Source organism: Onychomys torridus, chromosome 21, assembly GCF_903995425.1.
Source record: "Onychomys torridus chromosome 21, mOncTor1.1, whole genome shotgun sequence".
Taxonomy (NCBI): domain Eukaryota; kingdom Metazoa; phylum Chordata; class Mammalia; order Rodentia; family Cricetidae; genus Onychomys; species Onychomys torridus.
The window spans coordinates 13,092,296-13,118,274 of NC_050463.1; the positions used below are offsets into that span (position 1 = coordinate 13,092,296).

The 25,979-nt window shown below is 39.9% G+C and overlaps 1 protein-coding gene across 27 annotated transcripts in view; it reads left to right on the top strand.

Annotated features, from left to right (window-relative positions):
- Positions 1-3,427: 3,427 nt before the first annotated feature.
- Positions 3,428-25,979, top strand: part of Nrxn1 (neurexin 1) — a 1,060,385-nt gene continuing 1,037,833 nt past the window's right edge. For 9 of the 27 annotated variants that reach the window (XM_036170777.1, XM_036170780.1, XM_036170790.1 and 6 more), the window contains exons 1-2: positions 3,473-3,898; positions 6,937-8,577. In XM_036170777.1, the coding sequence (XP_036026670.1) occupies positions 7,806-8,577 (772 nt within the window). In that variant the 5' untranslated portion in view covers positions 3,473-3,898; positions 6,937-7,805. Of the gene's footprint in view, positions 3,899-6,936; positions 8,578-25,979 lie in introns of all 27 variants that reach the window. The other 18 variants (XM_036170770.1, XM_036170774.1, XM_036170788.1 and 15 more) reach the window with 6 other exon arrangements.

Genomic DNA, 25,979 nt, shown 5'->3' on the forward strand with positions numbered 1-25,979 from the left:
ATTTTTATAAAAAATGTTTTATGTCTACCACTAAGCTGTTTGCATCATATCATTTGCTGAGAGGCGAAGAATCAAGGCAGTCAGGGGCAGTCCTGTATTTTTATTGTTGTTCACACTAGCTTTGTATCTTTGACTACATTGGTTTAAGGTCTCTGCTTCATTTTTGTCATTAGTAAAATGAAAGAACAGCTCTCAGCCTGGCAGCGTTGATACAAGGATTAAATAAGTGAATCCAGTATGACAGCCATGGCTGGCACCGAGTAAACCCATAACTGCCACTGATCGTGCCATAGTCATAACTCTGTCTTATAAAGCAGGGCACTTTCATCTTTGTCTTACCCGTGAGGAAACTCATATGCATAGATTCAAACAAACAAACAAACAAACATAAACAAGTCAAACAAAACAGAACAACAAGCAAATATCCAAATCAGTATAAATATGGTTTCAGGGTAAATTAGAGTTAAAAAAAAAACCAAAAAACACTTTAGAGTAAATTAATGTTTATCACTAAACTCTACTCTGAGTCTTCTTTCATTTTACATAGATGTTGATAGTTTCTCTTCTGTATATTTACTAGAGGGGAAAAACAAGAGACTTTTGTTCTGTGTTACTTAAATGAGACACAGTAGATATTTATGTATTTATGTATTACTGTGGTACTTGAGGAGGTGCTGAACACAGGGCTTTGGGTATGTTTGGTAAGTGCTCCACAACTGATTACATCATCAGCCATTTTAAATTTTATTTTGATTCAGAGTCTTGTTAAGTTGTCCAAGATGAACTGAAACTTGCAATACTTCTGCCTCTGTCTTTCCAGTAATTATGATCACATGTATGTACCACTATGTCTAGTTAAGGCAGACAATGTTTATTTGTTTTCTTTTTTGTTTTGTTTTCTTTTGTTTTGAGATAGTCTTTCACTATGTAAACCTAGCTGTCTTGGAGCTATGTAGACCAGGCTGGCCTTGAACTCACAGAGAGCCTCAGAGATTCCTGAGTGCTGGGAATAAAGCTCTGTGCGAGCCTAACAGTCAGCATCTTATATCTGATAACTTCAAAGGGGATTTATTGTTACATAGTCTTGTCTATATATATATGGACTTTTTGTTTTAAAAGCTATAATAAGACATAAAATGTTAATTGATTTTAACAGTTTTTTTTTTTTTTTTTTCACCAGAGAACCACAGAAACCAGATGGAGGAAAACCATGACTCCATAGAAGTAGTGTTATATCTACAGAAAAAAAAAATCAAAATCTGCAGACCCAGGTCTGTAAGGCTGATTATCCAAGAGGCTGAAGTAGGAGGATTGTGAATTCTAGTGATTCAGTGTCAGCCTGGGCAACATAGTGAGACCCTGACTCAAAATAAAAAGTCAAAAGAGGTCTTGGATTAGTTTTGTGGAAAACCACTTGCCTGGCACCTGTGAGACTCTTGATTCTGACCCTATTACAATGAAAATAAGTAAATGAATAACTCAAATTTGCATAATAAAATTGAAGTAGATGGTGCAGTTATTCAGATCATAGACACTTTGGGGACAAAAAAATCTTTCTCAAGAATTCAAGTGAAAGGCAGATCGACATGTTTGCCTGTCTGTCTTCAATGTACTTCTTGGGAATCTGTTGTTGGACCACAATTTTCACTGAAGAATGTCTGCAGATCTTGAGAGTATTATGAGTACTTTCTGAATTAGATTTTTAATATATTGTATCCATTCCATTTCTGGCCCATTCCAATTTTGGTGTGCTGTTATGCCTCTTAATCACATGTGCTATCAGTAAATAGCAGGAGACCAAGAAGAGGCCCTGAGTCAAGCTGAATACAATTTCACATCCACTTACAAATATCATGACTTTAATAACAACCTTTCAGACTTAGCTATACTTTTAAGATTTCATTTCTGACTTAAATACATATGCACACTTAAGCAATTTTGAAGAACAAGTTGGCCATCACTATTTTATAATCAAGAGTATTAGCTTTCAGAGTGCCTGCCACTGTGTCAGACAGAGTAGAGCTGAGTTGGAGTTACTCATCAAAACAGCTAGCAGTGGCTTAAAGCAGAATTCAGAATACATTTGTATTCGTGTATTCATGTGCGTTAAGTGAAGATGTTGAATTGTGCCCACCTTATAGACTAGGCGACGACAAGGGTATCAGATGGCTAAGTGTCATGCCAAGGTCACAGCTGGTAAATGTCAGAGATGGAACTCACACCAGCCAATGTGATTCTAGTTTCTATACATGTCATCACTAGATGAAACTGCTTTTTCTAAGGGGCATTAAAAATAGACATAAACCTGAGGTTTCTGTATTCAGGTTTTTCTAATACATTTGAGCAAAAGTAGGAGAAGTGTAAATATGCTCATCATTAGGAGCGAATTCTGGTTTCTTTGGATGGAAAAGAATCTTGCATTTGGAAATCTCAAGGCTCCTGAATTTGCCTAGCTCTCGAATTCTTCCTTTAAAGAGCCTGAAGGCAGAAAATACTCTTACCTCAGCATTTGAGGCTGAGGCTATCAAGTCTGTGATGTTGAAATAAAAACATCTGGTATTTCCACTCTAAAACTAACCTGTGGTAGAAATATAAACGGGGATAGGAATTTAAATGTCCAAAGGACTGAACGCATAATTTAAAGCCACAGACTCCAGACTTCTATCCACTTTGTCTGCAAGCTCGCTTAGAGTTAACTCCTTCCTCACCAGATACAGAAATGCCTACTGGGCATGCCCAATTACACAGTGAGAGAGGCTCACACTACGCTGTACTTTTTCCAGGTTTTACCAGAGGCTAAAGGAAGGAAGAGCCGGAGGGAAGAGTTAAATAGGTAGAGAACTTGGTTCAGCTCAGGATGCCCAAAGCGGAGGCAGGGAATGAAACACTGGAGGATGGAGAAACTGCCAGGAAAGCACCTTTTCAGATGCATGAGTCTGGTCTCCAACTTGGAGCAATAGTCTGGTGGGTCTCTCTGACGTCCTTTTATCACAGCATAGGCAGATGGCTCAGTCCAGGGCTACAGAAAGGGGTGGGGCAGGAACACTGGGGTTGTTGAGTCCCGCCTGCCCCTGCATTCTTCAAAGAGCCTCTAGCTTTGCAAGGGTTCAGAACAGGAGATCCAGGTGCACACCTAGAGCCGGAACTCGTCTCAGTCACTGGCTCCTTGGTTTCTGTTCCTTCCCTTTAGCTGCCGAGTCCTTTCCTGGCATCTTCTCAGGTACCCCCGCCCAATCACGACTAAATCCCGGAGAAGTGGAATCTCCACAAGATTTTCGTGGGTCTAGCAGGGGCCTGGGCATGCTCAGTAGGCTACATGACTCTGGTTTCTCTCTCTCTCTCTCTCTCTCTCTCTCTCTCTCTCTCTCTCTCTCTCTCTCCCTCTCTCTCTCTCTCCTCTCTTGGAAGGGAGGGTGGCGAGTGACTAGTTAGAAGTGCTTGTGGTAAGTCTCCGCCCCCAGATTCCCCCTGCAAGGGGACGATGCAAAGGTAGAAGCACCTTGCTTCTCAGCTTAGGAACTTGGAAGGGGCTGCAGCTGCCAGCTGAGGCCACCGGTTCCCTAGCCAGAGGACCGGCCGGCCGCTCTCCATGGTACTGCGGAGAGCTCAGCTCCGCCCTTCTCTTTCAGAAGGACAGCACCCGGCGTCACGTAACCCAGCCTTCTCGGGCTTCACCACCGCCTCTTCCTTCCCCTTTTCCCTCTCCTCCTCCTCCTGCTCCCCCTGCTGCTCCCCTCCGTTGCATGTTCTTCCCTTCCGCACTCTTGGAGATAGACGCTCGAGCCTGACGCCTCGGAAAAAGGCAGCAGCAGTCGCCTTATCCTTAGACCTCAGGAAATTCGCTTTGACCGATGCATGCTTCAAGCTCTGGCTGGAGCTAAGGGGAATAACCAGGCAGGTAAAGGAGCTCAATTTGGGCTGGGGGAGGGGATGGGGCGAGGCAAGCTGGAGAAGGGTATCTTTTCCCTGTTGTATCTGGGCCAGGATCTGCCACAAATACAGAGGGAAGGATGGGTGGTGGGAGGGTGGAGGAGTGTAGATTTTGCTTGTTTTGCGTGTAGCCTTTCAAATGGCAAGAAGATGAGATGGTGGAGCTAGGTAGTAACTTAAAGGCTAAATGCAGTGATTTGTTATCCAAAGAAAGAAAAGGGAAAGGCAGTTAGAAAGCAAAACAATAAAATAAAACATATCTACATCTCTTTCTTTCTCTTCCTTCCCCATCAGTCCTGACTGTGCCCATCCTTAATTTGTGCAATAGACTTCGGGCTCCAAGAAACTGCACTGGTGTTAGGGATGGTGCTTAGAGACTGGGCGGGAAAGCCAGGGAGAATTTTGGGTGTGCATTGGTATTGAGGTACTTTGCAAAAGCCAGAGGCAAAAAGATAAAACTTGTAATAATTCTCTCATAGATTTCAGATTCCTTATAGGGATATATGTTGAAAGGTTTTATGGTAAGGGGTGTGTGTGAGTGTGTGTGTGTGTGTGTGTGTGTGTGTGTGTGTGTGTGTCACTGAAAACATGATAAAATAAATGCAACTGCAGCCGATCAGCATACTGTATTGATCCTTCCAGTGACTTGGGAATGAATTTTGTTCTAGAAACGAGAGAAAAGATTAATGAGGCTGTTAGGCAGCTTTTGAATTAGAGCGCTTCTTGTTTTGGCTGCAGTATGGTTGTTTTTCAGATCCCTTTATTTCATCTTCTAATTTGTGAACTCTCCAGGTCTTTTCTGGGCACTGAGAGAATCCTCTTTCTCCATATAAATAAAGATACCATCTTTCACACAATGAGCTTCCTCTAGGAACTGGGAAAGCCAATTGACCTCCCCTGTGATAAGAATATATATATATACATATATATGTATGTATGTATGTGTGTATATGTATATGTATATACATATACACATTCTTCCAGGATTTCTCCTCCTTCTTTCCATCCTTTCCAAAATGGTCAAGGTGTGCCTCAGATGAGGAGGGCAGGAGACAGGGTGCAAAAAGGTTATGTGATATATGTAAAATTATACAATAATAAGCTCCAACATTCAGTTACCCAGCTTGTCTCTATCCTTTCCCTCTCTCTCTTTCTCTCTCTCTCTCTCCACACACACACACACACACACACACACACACACACAGAGAGAGAGAGAGAGAGAGAGAGAGAGAGAGAGAGAGAGAGAGAGAGAGAGAGAGAGAGAGAGAGAGAAATAGAGACAGAAGGAGATACAGATAGACAGACAGACATAGAGATAGAAACAAGCTGAGAACGGCCTCAAAGCACTACTCTTGTGATAGACCAGACTAATTTTGCTAAATACTGAACATTTACCATATTCCACATCCTACTCAAACATGAAAGTATACTGAATAATATGCTATTATTGATCATTTTTAAAAGCACCTTTCTTTGGGTTTGGCACAGAAGTAGGAGAGATATGACTTGTAATACCTGAGGGTGAGGAATGTGTCAGCCATAATAAATAGGCAACTGAGATTTTTATTACCATTTGGTAAGGAGAAGTGTATGAATGGATTATATCTGTGAGGTGTGTATGTGTATGTGTGTCTGTGTCTGTGTTGTGTGTGATGTGTCTATGTTGAAAGAAGAGAACCCATCATCAATTGCATCTGGGGAGGAACTTGAAGTGGGATCCCCTAGCTCGATGGCTCTCAGCTGACACCTGTAGGGATCGCTCTGAACTGAAGAGAAATGCTTTCAGCTCCCTCCAAAGAGGAGCAGCCACAATGCGGTGCCATCAATTACTGCTAGTTTCAGCTTGTAGGGGGAAAAAGTGTTAATTAGATAGTGAGCTCTGTGTCTAAGCAGTAAATTTGGAGCTGTGTGTGTGTGTGTGTGTGTGTGTGTGTGTGTGTAGGAGATAGTGATACATGTTGAGGGTGATATGTTCGATTTGAATGACCAAATGATACATTTTATTTTTTTTCTCAAAATGTGAGTTATTTGGTTTAAAAAAAAATCACAGCCCCTCCTTCAAGATTTACAGTTTCTGTACCATTTCAAAAGCCTGTCAGTTTAGAGTTAAATAAAAAGAAGTGATTCAAGAGCACCGTGAGTGATTCAAAGGTATGGCTTTAAATTTGAGCATCCTGGGGCCATCACAGCCAAGGTGACAAACATGCCAACTGCTGTTCTGACCACACAAGTCCTCATGGCTGACAGCCAGATAAAGCCTTGAGGAGGAGTCAGGTCACTAGACTGTTAGGCAGAATATTAAATACCCATTTTTGAAATAACTAATATTATGGCAGCAAGGACATAAATACCTCCAAATTTGGCTCCAGTTAGATGTTTTATATTATAACAGATTATGTATTTGATAAAAAAGGATGAATATATTTGCTTGAAATTTTAAAGAAGACCCCCAAGAAACCACTATATTCCTATTGTCTGGGAGACAAGTGATAGAAATGCGATACAAATGTAAGCTAGCATCTTCCTGCTGTAAGTTTGATGTATTTTCCCTGTTAAAATTGGCCATTAACTGAGGTTTGAACAGGTTGTATCACCTCTCCATGAAACTAGCACACAGTGTAAGTAGAAAACCTTTAAAAAGGCATTCCATTTCTGTCCTCATACATTTTAGAAATTAAAACTTTCTTGGACAATTGGAAGGAACATCATAACCAAATTGTTCTTAAAATTCTGGTCACCAATGAACAGATATGGTAAACTCAAGGTTGTAATAGCTTGCTGTAAGAGTGTGGCATTACATAGTAGGAAATATTTGGCCTTACTGTACACACACACATACACACACACACACACACACACACACACACACACACACCTGTATTGAGCAAAACTGATTCTTTAGTTTGATAAAATCATTGGTCATATACCCGCTTTCCTAGTTGAGTAATGATTTGTATAATACTACAATTGAACACAGGCCTTAATTTTTTATTTTAATTTCCACAGATTTCTGGCTCCTTATAGAAAGACAATAAAATCAAAATGCATCAACAACATACAACCAATTGACATGCGAGCATCTTAGTGTGGCCTTGCAGAGGGAGAAAATCGGAGAGCTGTTGAGATTTGATTTCACCATCTAACAGCTTCTGGCTGTTTCACAACAGGGTCTGAATCCTACTGACAGAGCTGGTCAACATAAAGTGAAATCAGCCCTGGAAGGCATGCACAAGAAATTTGGCCTTGACTTCAATGGTGCTGGAAGCCCGTGATATGGCAGAAGAAGCGGGCTTCTGAAGCTGTTCTGGTGTCGTGTCCTTTCTTCCTTTGTTCTTGGGGCCAACATCTGGAGGGTCCTCAAGGCTTCCCAAGAGCCAAAGATACTGGCGCATTGTTGACTTCCCGTCAGTCCCTGAGAAGTACGAGTTGCCTTCTGACTCTTTCCTTCTGCGCACCACCGGTGGTACATTGCAGGTGTTGGTCCTGGAAGAGTGAAGTGTTTGTTGGAGCTGCAGATGCTCTTGCTTGACATCACTGGATGCAAATGGATCAGTGATTTTCCTTGAGCCTCGGTGGCCGTCTTTTTCAGAAGGTTGCCTCCAAAGTGTCTCCTTCCTTTGGCCTGGAAGTTCTGTGGCTGCCCTGTACCAGTGGGGTCTCCGCTTTCCAGTTGGAAGGGGACTACTGGGAGCGAGGAAGGGGCTGCTGGAAGAGAAGAAGAAGAAAAAAAGAGCTAAAGGAGGGTGCGACCCTCCCACGCCCACCTGCCCCCTCCCTCCCACTCCTCTACGGACCCCCATTTCTCCGTGACGGTGTCCAGGACCATTTCGACCCTGTCGCCCCCGGCTCCCCCCCGCCGCACCCCAGCCCCGAGCATGGGGTCGGCGCTGGTCCAGCGCGGGGGCTGCTTTCTCCTATGCCTGTCGCTGCTGCTGCTGGGCTGCTGGGCCGAGCTGGGCAGCGGGCTGGAGTTCCCGGGTGCCGAGGGTCAGTGGACGCGCTTCCCCAAGTGGAATGCCTGCTGCGAGAGCGAGATGAGCTTCCAGCTGAAGACACGCAGCGCCCGCGGCCTCGTGCTCTACTTCGACGACGAGGGCTTCTGTGACTTCCTGGAGCTCATCCTGACCCGCGGCGGGCGCCTGCAGCTCAGCTTCTCTATCTTCTGCGCCGAGCCTGCCACGCTGCTGGCGGACACGCCGGTCAACGACGGGGCGTGGCACAGCGTGCGCATCCGCCGCCAGTTCCGCAACACCACGCTCTACATCGACCAGGCCGAGGCCAAGTGGGTGGAGGTCAAGTCCAAGCGCAGGGACATGACAGTCTTCAGCGGGCTTTTCGTCGGGGGGCTGCCCCCCGAACTGCGAGCCGCTGCGCTCAAGCTCACCCTGGCCTCGGTGAGGGAGCGAGAGCCCTTCAAGGGCTGGATCCGCGACGTCCGGGTCAACTCGTCGCAGGCTCTGCCCGTGGACAGCGGCGAGGTCAAGCTGGACGACGAGCCGCCCAACAGCGGCGGGGGGAGCCCGTGCGAGGCGGGCGACGAGGGCGAGGGCGGTGTGTGCCTCAACGGAGGCGTATGCTCTGTGGTCGACGACCAGGCGGTGTGCGACTGCTCGAGGACCGGCTTCCGCGGCAAGGACTGCAGCCAAGGTAAGGCCTGCCCGACCCCCGTGGAGCCTCGGCCTGGGCTGGGCGGGAGGCCGGTGCATGGGGCCTTCCTCCTCCGGATGCCTCCCGGTCAAGGCCTGTCCCTCAAAGCCATGCTGCCCTCCGCAGATAGCTCCTCCCTTTGCAGCCTCAGAATGGGCAAGCCTCCCTCACTTCCCGAGGCCCTGTCCATGCAAGCCTACCTCCTTCCAAGTGACCAATAGAATGACCTCCCTTAAAACCCCAGCCCAAAGTTGTCAGGTCCCTGAAGTTCCTTGGCCATTGCCCACCCACATGGCCCTGTACTGTCTTGGATCACCAGTAACTATAGTACACAGACCTTGCCTGTAAGGTATTGACAAGCATGTGTTTGGTGAGAAAATTAAATGCAGGGTAAGCAGCCCTGGGCCATCCATGGCAGAGCTGTCCACATGGTTACTAGTCAAAGCACATTCGACAGTCCGTAGGTCCTGGGTAGTGAACGTTGCAGATCCAAGACTTGCCCCTAGTTGTGGAAAGAGATTTCCTTCATGAACAGGAGGCTTTGAGAAAATAGTATTGGTTTCCATGGTTATGTCCCAATCCCCAGGCTTGCCATATTCAAGTCGAATTTTGTGATTTCTTTGGTTTCTTCAAGTGTGAGACAGGTCAGCTAATGGTGAGGAATGTCAGAGGTGAGATAATGTATTTCATGCTTAACAAATGCTTGGTGACAAAAGTACTAGAGCAATTTAGGTGTTGCTGGATCTGGAAGACTGTCCAGGCTATTGAACAGGATGCATGTGGATGATGCTAAGAGATTTTTTCCATAGATATCCAGCTGATAACATCTTTGTGAGTAGGAGAAGTCAAGTTGTTTCTGTGGTCCTTAGAGCTTAAAACAGAGGACATCTAAGCTTTATTTTCACCCCTTTACATCTAAAACACAGTTTTCTGTGTATCTCTTCTATATTATTTATATATTTATTTATTATGACAGTGACCAAGGAAATTATTCTTATATAAATGCAGGGAAAGTTATAAACAGAAAGGGAGTGAGTGATATGGCTAGGATGAAACATGAATATATTAGAAGCTGAGAAAGAGAAATGCCTTGGTTTTCATTAGGTATATAGCTTGGGGTCAAATCAAGGCAGCCAGTGCATGGATAGGTAGCACATATGGTTGATATGAAAAGGTCAATTATTATAATTATATCTGATTTGGAAAGTCAGGGCCCCAAAAGCTCTATGTGTGGCTGTGTTTTATTGTGTGATGTCTGGCTTTTGGTTTTTGTTCTTTTCTCTTTAAAAATGTTCCCCCTTTGACTGATACTGCTGAGAGAAGCCAGCCTTTGTAATTCTTATTAGACTTGGCAGCTCCCTCTCATTTGGCTTTTAAAGAAAGGAAGACATGATGAAATTTGTAACTGCTTAAACAGCAAAGAGAGTTAGTTAGGAGGAAAAAAAAGTGTTATTCAGGAGTGTTCTGCAGCTTTCATGGGAACAGTGGTGGGGTGTTTAAGAGTTACTCACTGTGCTTTGTTTTCATATGGGTTTGTGTTAGGTTCTTCGGTCTAAGTAATTAGAGATGACTGTATCCCATGTCCCACACTGCACTTCATCTCTACTGGTAAATTTCTGTGAACATAAGATCAGATTTCATGTTTTACAAAAATAAACAGAACAATCTTTTTCCTCTACCAAATCTTGCTGAATTGTAAATCCTGAATATGATAGCTAGATGAGATGAATTCAGTAGTACAACTTGAAGTTGCATACATTTGTACTGATTAATAAGGAATAGCAAATATTATTTTTATGGGAAAATACTTCTCTAAGCATCCTAATGCCACTTTAAATGAAGGCGACTTAATGAAATATAACTTCCTTTCTTAAATTAAGAAACAAATATGACACAATGACAGCTTGTACTGTGTGGGAGAGTGTTTTAAATGAATTTTAAAAATATTTCTATGCATTTTAATGTAGGGATCCAAGGATCATGCATAATGAGGAACAGTTAAGACTGGAGAAAGCTTGAAAAAAAAAAAAGGAATGTTAAAGAGAAACAGAATTAGATGTTTCCAAAATACATTTTGTTTTGGCAAATGCATAGTTCTTTCTGTAAGGTGCATAATTTGGAATTAACAGGATGAATATTAGAGCAGTATGGTATCCAAGGCCTAAGAAAAAAATCATCCCAAGAAAGTAAATGTATCAGAATTGTCCTGAGCTTTGATTCATTTTGAAAATGTGAGCTGAAAGAGAATGCAAAGCTCACCACTAGTCATGGCATGAAAACAAAAGGCTGGGTTCTTTTGATTATCAAAGAAAAGGGAAATGGAATGATTAAGGCATAGTCTGTCTTCCCAGAAGCATTGGCTTGGCTTTGCTTATTTTCTCCATTTCATGTGTGTCAAGTGACTATTGAATAATTAATTGGAGTGGATGCCTCTCCCAACACCGATCATGCCTTGACGACTGGGGGAGATGATTTCTATTCAGATGAAGTGCAAACAAAGCTCTGCCTCCTCTCAGTATTTAGACTGATTACCACATTCTTTATAAACCCAGTTTAAAAACAAAATAAATAAATATTCATTACAGAAATTGTGCAGGAAAGATTACAGTTAAGCAAATATTAAACACAGAGTTAAGGCACCTCCAGTTCTTTCAATTCCTTTTCACTTAATTTAGGAAGTACAATATATTGTAGTAACCTATTTAAAATAATTAAGAACAGTCAGGCAGTGTTGGCACACACCTTTGATCCCAGCACTTGGGAAGCTGAGGCAGGCAGATCTCTGTGAGTTCAAGGCAAGTCTGGTCTACAAAACAAGTTCCAGGACAGCTAGGGTTGTTTGAACAACAACAAAACAAAACAAAATAAAAAAATAAGAACTAAAAATATGATGATAATATAAAGTGAGAATGGAATGGTTTAGTTTATCTTCCCCATCTAGATGCCTGGGACAATTCATCTGTGACTTTCATTCAAGAAAAATATTCTTTAATGAATTCTTTGTCATCCTAATAAGATTTATCTATTTATTTACTTACATAATGTACTGATGGAGAGGGAACACCTGAAAAAGTTGTGTTTCATGATCAGGTTAGTGGCAGAGCCTAGATAAGAACAGAAACACCTTATTTCTAAGTTATCTCTTTTCATATGCTAATTAAACGTTTTCTTTCCTTCAGATTGGCTTTTTTGAGGGTGGGTGGGAGGGGGGGATGAAATGTTTTTCAAAGAGCAAAAATACATACAAAATAGTCCCAGAAATAGTTACTTTATGCACCACTGATATTTTTGATCCAGAGGGTTATCAGGGCTCAACTACCTAACAATGTCATCCTTCCTGAATGATGGATGCTTATGCAGCACATGGCTTTTTCAGTGGATCATACGCATCTAAGTGCGTCTGTGCCATTATTATTTAATAAGTTTCTACTTAAGAGTACTGATAGTTTCCTAGCAGTTTCAAAAACATAGTGAATCTCATGATCATCAGCTTAAAATTAAGGATAAAATGATGATCAATAAGAAATTAAATTATTCTTGTGATCTCCAGATCTAAGTAAGTCCTAGGCTTTTGCATGGTCACATGTTTCATATCATACTAGATTGTGATGTCATTATCTTTTAGTTTTCTCTATTCAAATTATTATAAAGATGCATTATTGCTTACTATTATAGGGCATGGCAATGCAGTAAATGTCTTTAGTGAAGTGCTGCTTCAATGAAACCCTCTTATATAACTTTACTGAGACCAGAGGCTTGACAGTACACATTCATACATTCATTTATTCATCTCTTTTTATACATAAGTGTAGATTGACTCCTTTGCACATGCCAGAGCCTTAGGCTTATGCAACGAAATGCTGTGCTGTGGAATGTCTTTCTATATACTGTTAATATGTGTTGCTATGATTGGTTAATAAAGAAGCTCCTCTGACTTATGGCAAGTCAGGTTATAGCCAGGCTGGAAATCCAAGAGAGAGACAGAAAAGAGAAAGGCAGGGTCTGAGGAGAAGCTGCAAGCTGCCACCAGAAGAAGCAAGATATGAAAGTACTGGTAAGCTATGGCCACGTGGCAACTTATAGATGAATAGAAATGGGTTAAGTTATAAGAGCTGGCTAGCAAGAGCCCTACCATAGACCATACAGTTTGTAAATACTATCAAGCCATTATTTTATAAGTGGCTGCAGGACCGCGGGGCCGGGCGGGAATGGAGAAAACTTTTGGCTACAGTGGCTACTCAGAAGTAGCTCCTAAGGGCTCAGCATTCTGTAGTCTACTGAGGAGGCATACCATTTGAAAGAGCATATGGGAATTAAAAATGGTGGTATATTTTAAAGAATGGCTATATGCTGTTTGGAATTTTAAAATAGTGTGAGGGGACCTAGTCCAAGATTTCCTTGAGGTGTAGCTATTAGACTTATATCTTTCCGGGTAAACATGGAGGAGGGAAACTCAGCAGTCAGAAGTCTTTACAAAACACAGCACAACCTGTTCTGCCTCTGCCAGGAGTCCTTTTTGAATGACGCTCTCGGTCCATAGTGAACAGGATAATAGGGTCAGGCCTTGCTAGCTTTCCTGGACTATTCAAGAGGATAGCATAGGAGATGAGAAGGGCAGTGTCAAACATATATTTTACTAATGACACTTTAACATCAGTTTACAAAACAGATTGGAAGGGAGCCAGAGGAAATGAAAGAAATATTGTTTTGTTTGTCACTCACGAGCAGTAGCTCTGCACCCACTATAAACTGTAGGCCAAAGTACTGGAGAAAGTAGAGAGAAAAAAATACACCTTAAAAGGAGTTCTTCAAGTTGGGATTCATGTTTTAAGGAAGTTAGAATCTTCTTTGGCTTAGTTAGGTTTAGAGATTTAAGTGCACTTACTGTTTATAACACTCCTTTCCATTTGGAAAATCATGATCTGATCTCTGTATGAATTGTCGCTTGGTTTCTCTTGGTTTATCCAATTGAGGCCAAAGGCTTCTGGAAAGCAGTGCCAATACCATACTGTATCATACTCCAAATACAATACATTGTAATCAGTTTATCTATAATAAAAAGTAACATCTACTGGCTGTCTGTGCAACATTGTAAACCACTTAAATGAATATTATGTATAAGATTCCTACAGTTCCTACAGGAACTAAAATGTTTATGGGATTTTTTTTAAAAAGTTAAATTGTAAATACTAAACACAAATGATACAGAGACATTGCCAGAATTTTATTTGAGGTTGACCATTGTAGAAAAAAGATTGTTTGCCCCTGAAAAAGCTTCCAGTAGGACAAAGCTCATGAATGGATTCCTCCTCCTTGAAGCGTACTGGGGATTTCTTAGTATTGGACAGTGAAAGGTGTCTGTTGCGTCTATGAAATGACCACAATATAGTTGCCATTCTAGAATTCCACTGATGCACAGAATTTGTTTTTTATTTTCCCATTCTGTTGAGTAATTTTAGTTTAGGAGCTAAATTACTCATATTCTCTGGCCTGCCTGCCCAAAGATTACAAGTGGGAAAACTTAAATTTTTTGTTGTTCAATTTAGGACTTGGCATAGGAAGCATATTTGCTTCATAGAATCCTGGTGAAAACCAGGCTGATGTGTAAACAGAGAATGGAGGAGGGCATAGGCTGGGCGCTGGTGGTATATGCTTCCCTGCTGCTGGCTTCTGGTCCTTGATACCATTTTCTTGAAGGGTACTTATGCAAAATCTCCCTATGGGACTTTCAAACGCTAAATTCCAAAGCAGTGATCTTTTTAATTGTCAAAATTTCAACTTATAAAGAAAGGAAATAATAAAGACAATAAGCTTTTGTTTCTGTTTTAAAAGTTGTCTTAATATCCTTTTTAAAGCTGTGATTCAAATTAAAAAAAATCATGTAATAATTTTATGACTCAATAAATGTTACACACAAAAACATCTCTAACAGCTGTCTTTCATCTTTTAGATAATGCCTGCAAAATCCCGGACTTAAACTGTACTCTTTCTGTTTTACCAGTTACCCAAAAATAACACTGGGCAGAGCATGCAGCTCAGTGGCCCCGGCACGTTGGGTGGGACTGACTGCCAGAACTTGTCCAACAAAACAAAACCAGTGTATATATAATGTCTATAGTGTAATTATCTACAACAGGAGCCTTTTAAGTGGCCAGTGTAAGCACGGGTGTCCCATTTATAATTTGTTTTTGAACTTTTGATATAAAAGGGCAGGCTAGTAATATATTGGAGCTTTAAAAATTTAAAACATGTTATAGTTATCACACTATTTTTCTTCATATACATACATACATATGCCAGTGTAATTAGGTTCTAATTTGGGCCATTCTTTAATGAAATGTGTCAATTAAACTGATTCTTCATTGGACAAGAGAAAGTACTGGAATTATATTAACATTTCTGTTATTTTTAGTTGTATTTGGATAATTAGGAGGTGAGCCTCTCGAGCTCCAGAGCAGTCACCAGCCACTTCTGTGTCTCCCAGTCAGTATCTCTCCCTGCTGGCTGTGCTCCTTACAGTAGAGAAAAGATTAATGTGTACGAAAAATTACATTTCATCACAGACAGCCAAGTTCTGTTTTATTATAATAAATTTACCCTTAAAAGTCACTTCACAAACAAACTTTCAAAACACCCATAAACATTCCTGATGTAATTTTGAGCAAGTTTTTATGCTAAAAATGCATCTTATTAAAATATTATGTAAAACCTACATATATATTATCATGCACTTCTGTATAATTTTATGGCTCAGTCTTTTTTTTTCCTACTTAGAAGTACAGGAACAGATGTATTTGCATAGTTTACTGAATAGTAAGTTTTAAAAGTTCTAATTGGCTTTTGAAAAATAATTTTGCTTGGCCATTTTCTTCAGAGTTTTTCCATGACTCCATGGCTTTGTGTTTCATGTTTTCAGCCTAGCTTCCAAATATTTATACTTCAGGACAGAATGGGGATAGGCAGGGTGCTTTCTCAGATTTCTTTTTTGCCTTATTTTTTACATGTTATTGTGCAAACAAAACATGATTAAAATCTGAGGACACAATATCAGGCATGGCTTTGTCTTTAAATAGACATTAAGTGTAGGATAAGACCACTACCATTCCGTGCTTCAGTTTCCAAGACTGAAAATGAAGAAGCCTGGTAGTGAGCTTACTAAAACTCTGATAGTTCCTGCAGACCAACCATGTAGAGTGTGTGAGAGTGGTTGATGTGTGCAAACCCTGAAATTACTGTGTGATGGTTGTAGGATGTTATACTCATGATTAAAGGTTAACTACTGTTTTAATAATCTTACTTTAGGATTATTTTGATACATTTTTAATCACTGATGCCCAGTAGTATTCACCATATTTGGTGGGATTCTGCTGCTGCTCATTGATATATGACAGACAGAGTAACCATAATACTAGTTGTCTTTTCTCTCTTGGGTAAATTCTAAACCAAACACACATAACTCAGGGCAGTAACTCTTATAAATAATAAGATGATCCTATTTCTATGAAGATTTAAAGACTCACAAATAATCTTTGATGACAGAGGTCAAAACAGAAGTAACTGTTTCGTAATGTTGAAAGAGAGTGGAACTTTGGGCCTGGGGCCATGGTTATTTGAGGTACATATTTGTGAATACTCCTTGACCTATACCTGAAGATCTGTGTAGTTTATTATAAGGCCAGTCAACTTTTTAAAAATTCTTCAAATTAAAAATGATTGCTGCTTAGTGAAAACCTCTACATTTATAAATTATATATGAATGCTAAAGTATGAGGTAATCCTCAGTGGGATCCACACTAAAATATTTTTATTCAGAATATCCAATATTTTTAATATAAACACAAACATCATTCCAGAGAGCAGACACAGTATATATAAACTAGGAGCAAATAGAGTTCTCTGTTTAAAATACCTGATACAATGTTTGAAGCTGAATCATTTTTCAATTTCTGATGCCTTAATAATATTTAGAAATAAGATACTTTTACTTTTGAGTTGTATTGTTTAAACATGTATCTTGCCATTACAATTAATCAATGGAAGCCTTCCAATTTGGACAGTCCAAATGCTGAAATTGTCAAGTTGCTGAAATGATAAGTTTGAAAGGGCTCAATTCTATACTTAAGTGAGTAATTGGATATTGGAAAATGCATTACTAGATAATCCAATCAAAATTTCACAAATCCTCCAAGTCTATAAAGAAGATGCTCCCCACAAATGCTGTATGTCCGATTATTTGAAGTTTACTAGCTCACTGGAGCTGCAGATATCAGTTAAACATGAGAACAGCTTAAAATTGTTCTGTTGCCATCTTAGTAATTCCAGTAATTACTTCCTTATTTTTTCTTAGTGAAATCATTTTATATTGGGTTCTACCCACCTTATCATGGTTATTTCTTCAATACCCTCACTCCCCTAGATTGATAAATGTCCTGTTTGTCTTATGAGCCACGTGCAGGTTAGAAAAGTTCACTTTCTCCAATAGGGAGTTAATGGCTGGGCTGGAATTTGAGCCCAGGTGCTCAGGCAAGCAGCTCTGTGGTGACAGGCACTGCATGACAAAGCCTGCATGTCCATTCATCAAAGGGTAGACGGTTGCTGGGCTAGCTGGGAACTACTTTAAGTGGCTGACTTACAATAAGGCCTTAGATGTGAGGGTTGTGAAAGAATTAAATTTAGTGCCATTTCCCCGTGGCAGGACGCTAAAGAAACCAGCTTGAGATGTTTATCACAGGTACTTACTTCCCTTGTTGATCTACTAGCAGTATGCTTAGTGGGTTGACTTAACTGTAATCAGAAGAGAAATCCTGTATTTTGTACCTAACCAACACTAACCTTTGTCCTTATGAGTTAAAAAGAATTGCATTTTTATGAATAAAGCCACACTGAATTTCGTTCAGTTTTATAATTTGAGTAGTAAAAAGTTTGAAAATATGGAAGTCGATGGTGTGGTTTGGTACAATGTAAACACCTAGGTCAGTCAAATAACAGATACTGAGTTGGAAGTGGTTCCCCTAAAGATACGGCTATTGGAGATTGAAGAAAGCATTATTCTACCTCTTGTAAGCACAGAGGGGAGTTCAGTGAAATTACCAAGTGGGAATATAGTGTTTTTCTTGGATAAGTAAGTTGGGCTTCCCAACTCTTTGGCCAAGAGTAGTTCTTGGATTTGGAAAGACACATTCTTTATGCTATTTCTGGTAGCTATAAGGTTATTATTAGAAGTAAGTAGGAGGAAGACAAATCTTAGCTGGCAAGCCAAACTGCTGACCTGAACTCTTGTGTGGTTACTTGTGCTCCAAACTGTGTGGAGCACATTAGCAGGACACAGACTCTACACTATGAGAACAAGTACTGCTTCTGTAATAACGCTTCTACAGTTTGCTTCCCAGAAGGCTCTGGAAATCCAAGTTAGAAGAGAAGACGCCAAACAGCACTGTCACTTAACCAGCATTTTGCTGCTGGGACAGGGTTTCTGTTCATTAGAGGCAGTGAATTTTGTGGGGATGCTCATCTGCAGCCAAAGCAGCACTGATCAGAGCGTCCAGGAGGAACTGCTCTTCCCTGCCTAACAACACCTGGGCCTCTCTGTAGAACCAGCTTAGCTTCAGTGTTTCTCAGACATTGCTAGATTCAACAGAACGAACAGCCTCAGTCCAGGAGAAGCAAGGAAATTAAAGACTCATGTTTTTCTTCTAAGTAATGATGTCTCTATAATTAAGCATGCCTGGATTCTCCTCAGGGAAGAGGCTGGCATGGCAGCGTATAACTGTAACTGCTGCATGGAAGGTACCACTTTCTACCTTCAGCTCTTTTTCTTTAGTGAAAATTTGAATTCCTCCTAAAATGAAGTATTATTTATTTAAAATTATTTGTGATGCTCCATATACTACATGCTTAGTTGACTGAACTGTGAACTTTAAAAAATATGAAGTTATGTATTGTATTTCATTACATGTACTGCACAATTAAATATGTAATAAGGTACATTTATGAAAGCCTACTTGGATCAAGTGCAATGAAGTATTGAGAAGTTTAAAAACAATGAGAAATTTATTTTCCTCATTAAATGTATATTTAAATGAATATACATATAGAAAAATATGACTTGCAAAAATGTGATATAATTCAAGCAAAACCAGTTTGTGAAATCTTAAAATTTACATTAAAATAATAAAAATACATAATTATTTAAGATATCCTTAAAGTATAATAGTATATATAGCCTAAAATAGTTTTGTCATTTATTTTTTCCTTGTACAAGACCTTAAGAAATTAAAAAGATCATTCTTAATCTAAAAGAAGTAGTACTTCTTTTGGAATTGGGCATAGTATTAAAGATTATATTCTTTTACATTACTAATTAGTGTCTTCTCAAGTATTGTGTGAACAACAAAAACAAAAACAAGTGAATATGTTTTCCTAAAAATAATGATGGTCTTCAATTTGCATACATATGAAAACTAGGGAATTGAACTTAGTAAGCTCTACACAAGGTCAAAATATGCAGAGACCACTATCTGAATATAGGAGTATTTTAAAATAAACTTTTTGCCAAAAAACCTCAAAGATCCCCCCCAAAAATTTATGAAAATAGTGAGAAACCTATAACCTATAAAAACCCCTTGTTTTTAATATCTGAGTAATATGCTTTTAATAAGCTTCATAACATAACTAGCTTCTATTATTACATGATTTTGATGCATAGTAAATAGCTTTCTAGTGCTCTATCCATGCAACCTTTAGCTTCAATTGTTTGCAATAAAATATACCTTTTTGCCAGGCAGTGGTGGTACACACCTTTAATCCCAGCACTTGGTAGGCAGAGCCAGACATGTCTCTGTGAGTTCGAGGCCAACCTGGTCTACAAAGTGAAATCCAACACAGGCACCAAAACTACAGAGATACCCTATCTTAAAAAAAAAAAATGTCCTTTTATCACAATTTGCATTGTATTATATACATCATATATTCCTCTATATTGATTCCTTCATACATGTGTAACACGAAATTCTAAATGGTCTTATAATAATAAACCTGGAGCTAGATATTAGGGTAAATACTGAAAGATCAGAGAGATAAAGGAACAAGCTACTGTCATGTCTCACCTTGCCAACTCTGAGAATCCTCTGTTTCAAAGCCTCTGAGTCCTCAGTTTAAAAAGGGCTTCAGTGGAAAAGGCCTTTAGTTCTTGTCTCCTTACGCCTTATAAACCTCTCTCTGCCCAGCCACATCACTTCCTTCTTAGTGCTGAGGTGTGTGTGCCTCCCAAGTACTGGGAGCAAAAGCATGAGATCTCAAGTGCTGGGATTAAAGGTGTGTGATTCCCAAGTTCTGGGGTTAAAAGTATGTGCCACCACTGCCTGGCTCTGTTTCTCTCCTAGACTTAGTCATTCTCATGTAGTTCAGGGTGGCTTTGAACTCACAGAGATCCAGACAGATCCTGCCTCCCAAGTGCTAGGATTAAAGGTGTGGGCCACCACTGCCTGGCCTCTATGTTTAATCTAGTGGCTTGTTCTGTCCTTTGATCTTCAGGCAAATTTTATTAGGGTACACAACATGTCAACATGTTCATACATAGTTTCAGAACTCATTATACTTCCGTGAGTTGTGCTTCTCAGCCAAGCACTATGTATACTTCTCCAGACATCTTTGAAATAAAGGAGAATGAGAGACAATTCCCCTTCTCAGAACCAAGATGCTCTGTGTATACTTCTCCAGACATCTTTGAAGTAAAGGAGAATGAGAGACAATTCCCCTTCTCAGAACCAAGATGCTCTGTTGAACACAGTCCTTACTTCTATGACACAGAAATAATTTTATGTCATTTTAGCTGGAATAAACAGAGATTTGTGCTGGTGCCAAACATATAGTGTAGGAGTTTCTTTGTCCCAGTGGATGGAGGATGAAGGGTACTGGGGTGTGAGATAAGAGACTGGGAGAAAGGAGAAGGAATAGGACAAAAAAGAATAGAATTGTTGGGGAAAGTATTAGAGAAGATAGGTAGGGGGGAGAGTGAGAGTGTGTGTGCAAGAGATCAGATTTTGATGCACCTGGTATATTGATAGAAAACTGTGCATTTAAATTAAGGACATTCACATGTTGAGTCAGTGGGAAGGAGCTAGAATGTTCTTTTCATGGTGTCTAACCCTTTATTTGGGTTATAGAAATAAAGAGGAGAATGGAAAAGGCAAGGGTAAGCATTGTTTCTTTAGACCATGAAACATACAGCCTACCTTCATATTACATCTTATTGTTGGAATTCTCCCCACTAAGTCAATAACAGTAGCAAAAGCCTTGAATGCTGTGCTGTGTCTATGTGTTTTGCGTTGTTTAAAGGTCTTTACTCACATTTGTTCATTTAGTTCACCACAGATACCTATAAGGTATGTACTATTTTAACTGATCTATAGATATGAATGCTAAGACTGAGCTAGATTTGAAAATTGCCTCCATTCACGAAGTAGGAATTTTCAGGGTAGGCAATGAAACAAAACTGTGTGGATCATGAGGCCTTATCCTCAACTTACAATTCCTTCTTTAAGAAAACAGTAACTGTATATCTTCTATATGCATTCACATGGCAGAATTCAGTGTTTCAAAGATGTGTACCTTGTCTGTTGTGGTTTCATAGTATTTTTCTTCTTTTTCCAAATTCTATTTAGTAATTCTTCAAAAGCTGAATTGCTTCTCCATTTTTCATATAAAACCTTTAGTGCTGATGTAAATTAATATCTTCCTATTATGTATTCTTGTTATGTATTCTGTGTAAATGTAATCCATATAGTTAGTATCCTCTTGGATCACCTTTGTCAGAGAGAGAGAGAGAGAGAGAGAGAGAGAGAGAGAGAGAGAGAGAGAGAAACTATCTTCACTGAACAAGAACTGTTCTGGATTCTCCTTCAGCTACAGTCATCGGGCATCCAGCCTCCTTTTTCAATCTTTGTTTCTGTGGCCTACTGCTGGCAAATGTCTCCCACAGCCTACCCCTCGAGGTATGCTCTGGTTGTCTTCAGCTGCCCATCCACATGGCATCTTCACTCTTCTGCCCACTCACCCACCTTCCCTTTGATTTTCCCTGACCTACTGATTTCGATCCATACCTTAGAAATTCCATCATAGTGGCTTCATTAGACTTATGAGCTATTTTTACCCAATTACTCAAAGAGAACTTCTGTCTGGTGTTTGGAAATAAGAAATGTGTAACTGGGAAATGTCTTGTTAGTAAACAAGACAAGTTTGCTGGATAAATATAAATCAACAAATTTAAAAAAAATGATTTGAACTAAAGAAAGATAATTTGGTTCATGGGAGACCAATGATAGAAATGTGTCTCAACAATAGAATATTGGTTTTGGCCACATAAATGGGTAACTGCATTCTGTCTCAAGCTGTGTAAATGGGAAAACAGAATAAGAATTGGTGGGTAAGTCTTTCTTGAGGGATATTTAACAATATCTTTGAGCTTAGATAGACAACTGCCCATCTTGAGTTGTTTAAAATCCCCTTTCCTTGACTAAATGTACCTCTTGCAAAACCTTTAAGTGAAAATTGGTAAGTATTGATCCCTGGTTATTGTGTGACCTCCACCTCTGATGCAATAAAGCCAATCAAGCCCAATTAATAAGTCCAGGTTTAATAAACAGAGCGAAGCAACTCCTGGGTGATTCTGGGGAAAGCAGGAGGGAGAGCCCATGGCAGGTCTGGCTACCAGGTCTTAAATATCCTGTAGTTGTGGTCTTGAGCAGCTCTATCGGAGGGGTTGACCTTTGGTGAGCTTTCTGAGGGTGGGGCCTGGAGAGAGCAGCTCCAGGGGAGAGCTCCAACAAAAATTCTTAAGTACTGAGTTGACCATAACTGGAAACAGACATGTTTCATATACACCCTCCAAACCTATCATTTGTCAAAGCAGAAGAAATGGATTCAAGTGCTGCCTAGCAGTTAGAGTCCCACAATTATGACTCCACACCTGCCTTATTGTGGGTCCTGGGCTGCACTCTGGGCTGGCTGTCCAATCACACACTTGTTTGCACTGAGCCAACTGTCCTTGCCCTCTTTACCCTATGGAGTACTAGGGCTTATGTTTCCTTGAACTCGGGTTACAGCTGCTGCCTGTATTTCAGACTCACCTTGGGCGTCCTCTTGCTCATTGTGCCTTCTCTGAGGTGTCTCCCATGCTGAAACCCTGTAGGCACCCTGCTCCTGCCCTGAGCATGCTGTAGCACCACCTTAGGGCTGCCTCTCATACTTCACTCCTTTAATAGGCTTTGTCATTATTCTTCTGAGAAATATAACTGGGTGAAAAGCGGCTTTGTCACTGGTATAAATTCTTCCTGGGGAAGGGTGAAATGAGAGGGCTGAAAAATTGTTTTGAGTTAAAAACAAAGCAAATAAATAAAAAAGCAAAACAACCAAAATAAATAGTCACTAAAACTATTTGTGGATACCCTGACTTGTTCTTGCTTTCTTTGCCAAACAGGATACACAAAGTAAAAATGTATCCTTATCTTTGACTCTTCTATTATTTCTCTGTTCATAACAGTAAACCCCTTATTAAAAAACAATCAAACATAAAGAGGTGAAATATTAGCCCCTAGGCAGTGTTTACTTCTATGTTCCTGGCACCAGAGGGCTGGATGTTTGGTAGCAGATATAAAGAGTTGAAACCAAAACACAAGTCTAAAAAGGGAGGTATCAAAAATATGAACAAAATTCACTGTTATTCATAGCATCAGGAGTTCAACAGCAGGATGTATGTCTGTGCCCTTATTAATACATCTTTATTGAGGATGTATTACTAATAGTAGTAGAATAGAGCTTAGTGTTTGAAAAGTGCAAATACTGTTAAGAGTGAGAAGTGTGGATTCTTTAAAAATTAGTCAGTAAGTTGTTGCTACTCCAATGAAGACACCATCATTTCTAATTATTCCAATCACTGCATTTTTCAATATGAAAAGAAACCACTTTGCAATAAACTCTTAGAAGTCTATAGTAACCAAGTAGTAAAAGCACTCAATTAACGAATACTGGGTTTATTTTGGCATGAATGTGAACACAGTGAAAGTAAAGAAACGCCATGGTTTAGGTTGATTTTGAGTGGAACACTATGTTTTCATGCAACCTGGAATAGAAGCCCTCTTCTGATAGAGTGGGCTGGCTCTGGCATGGCTTCACACAAAGCAGTGAGTGATACCACAGAGATGAATACTGATAGAACTTCAGGAGAAGGAAGCTAATCATGTGCTTTCAATGACCAAGTTCACTTGATTGTGTTGATAGTGTGCCATCTTGGGCTCTCATTCTTGCCCAAGACTCCTTACCATCTTCCTAATCTTAGGGCACCTTACCCATCATCCAAAGCTCTTGCTCCACTGTTGAAATGACCCTTTAAAGATTGTTTCTCCCTTGGCTAAAGGATAAAGCATAAATTCGTAAGAATGTCAGGTAAACACTTTCATAAATTGGTTTCCCTGTCTGCCCAGTCTCCTTTCAGATGTTTTTTTCCCATCGGAAACCTTGTGTACAAGCCAATCATTTTGATGTGATGGACAGTATCTGTATTTATGCCTTTGCTGCTTTGTGTAGACCCAGTTCCTACCACCATGTACTTTGTTACAGTAATCTATTGTCCCAACTATATTTGCCATTGATTCTAAATTCTCTTGTGTAACACTTACACCTCCCAGCTGACATAGCTTGGTCCACAGTAGGGAGCTCAATAAATGTCAATAAATCTAATTAATTCCAAGACAGTAAGAATATCAACTATTAAAGGCAAAGGTCAAGTAGACCAAAAATGAAGTTCTTTGAAGAGAAATCCAAGCAACTCATGAACATATAAGGAGAAGCTTGACCCCAATAAGTGAAGAAATGCATGTAAAAGAGAGGCACTCCACCCTGTGCAACTGGGGGAGATTAAAGAGCACATCCAGATTAGGCAGTGGTGTAGAAATACTGGCTTTCCTAGATTTTTGCATGTAGTTAGGCAGAATGTAATTGCTACAGTGTTTTTGAGGGACTGTTGAATAGTGGCTATGGAAATTCAAGTAGATGTCTCCTTTTAAAAAAGCACTTCCAGAAACTTTCCCTCCTCCCAGAAATGTTTGAAATGTTTGCAAACGTATAGCAGTCATACTTGTTGGACTTGGTTAAATGGACCATGAGAGAACTGTGTATGATGACTCATTACCGAATATGAATACATATATAAGTTAGTATAATGTTTAACATATTTTAATGAGTATAAGCAAAGATATATGCAGCATATATAGTACGTGTACTTACACTGAAGACATAAATAACTTGTGAATATCAGTGAATGGAGCACAAAAAGGTCTATGCAAATTGTTGTAAAAATGTAATATACAAGTGCAAGACCATATTTCTAAACAAAGTTGGCAGTCCTCATCTTGTAAGATTGTCTATTAAACTCTTTGAAATGCCATCCAGTGTTCATTTCAGAAGATGAGAACCATTATGTTATTCTCTGAGAACTTGTATCATTGTGTTGAATTGAAGATCCTGTTTCAGAAAGAATGTTCATGTTTTTGGAACAGAACATGACATGAACTTTGCAGGATGTATTATGAATCGTGACATAAGGGAGGATTTTAGAGTTTGAATCTGATATAATTCTGACTCTTTTAATGCTTGGGTCTAGAATGTAATTCAAGAGTAGAACACTTGCTTATCATGTGCAAAGCCACACCACTGACACCTTTGTCAGGCTGGTCATTCTCTTATAATAAATGAAAGGCTACTAATGAGCTGCAGGATTGAGACCTTGTGTGAGGTTTCCCTCAGCATCTACTTGCACCATTTTTACATTTCTTCCTGTTGACTCCCATCTCTGTCTTGAATCAGAGATAGCTGAGTAGGCATAATACAGTCAAGTTGGTTTTGCAATAAGGTATATTATTCTTGCAACATCTGCTTACCAAAATGACATTTCTGAAATATCTGAGATGTTCCAAATGGTTGGCAGAATTTCCTCATCTACTTTACATACATTTATATTATCAATAATTACTTAATTGGCTCTTTTGTTTGTCTACATTTGTGCCAGCATAATGGAAACTGATAAGGCAAATTTCCATTGAAAATTGCAAATGGATGACTAAGCTGAGCAATGCAGCACTTCCTGTTCCTTTTATACTCACATCTTAGGCTACACCATGAGTGATGTCTAGACTTTGAGGATAGCTCATCTGTATTGATTCACCACTGTGTATAAGTTGATTTGCATGTTCACTTAGGAGTTTCCTAGTGTGCACTTGTCATGCAAAGTTTTCCTTCTCTAGCCCCAAGTGACACTTACTTCTTTCTCAAAAGTGTAGCTGATGTGAGACAACTGCTTTCAGGATTATGCGCAACTAGATGTCCATAGAAATCACAAAAACATGGAA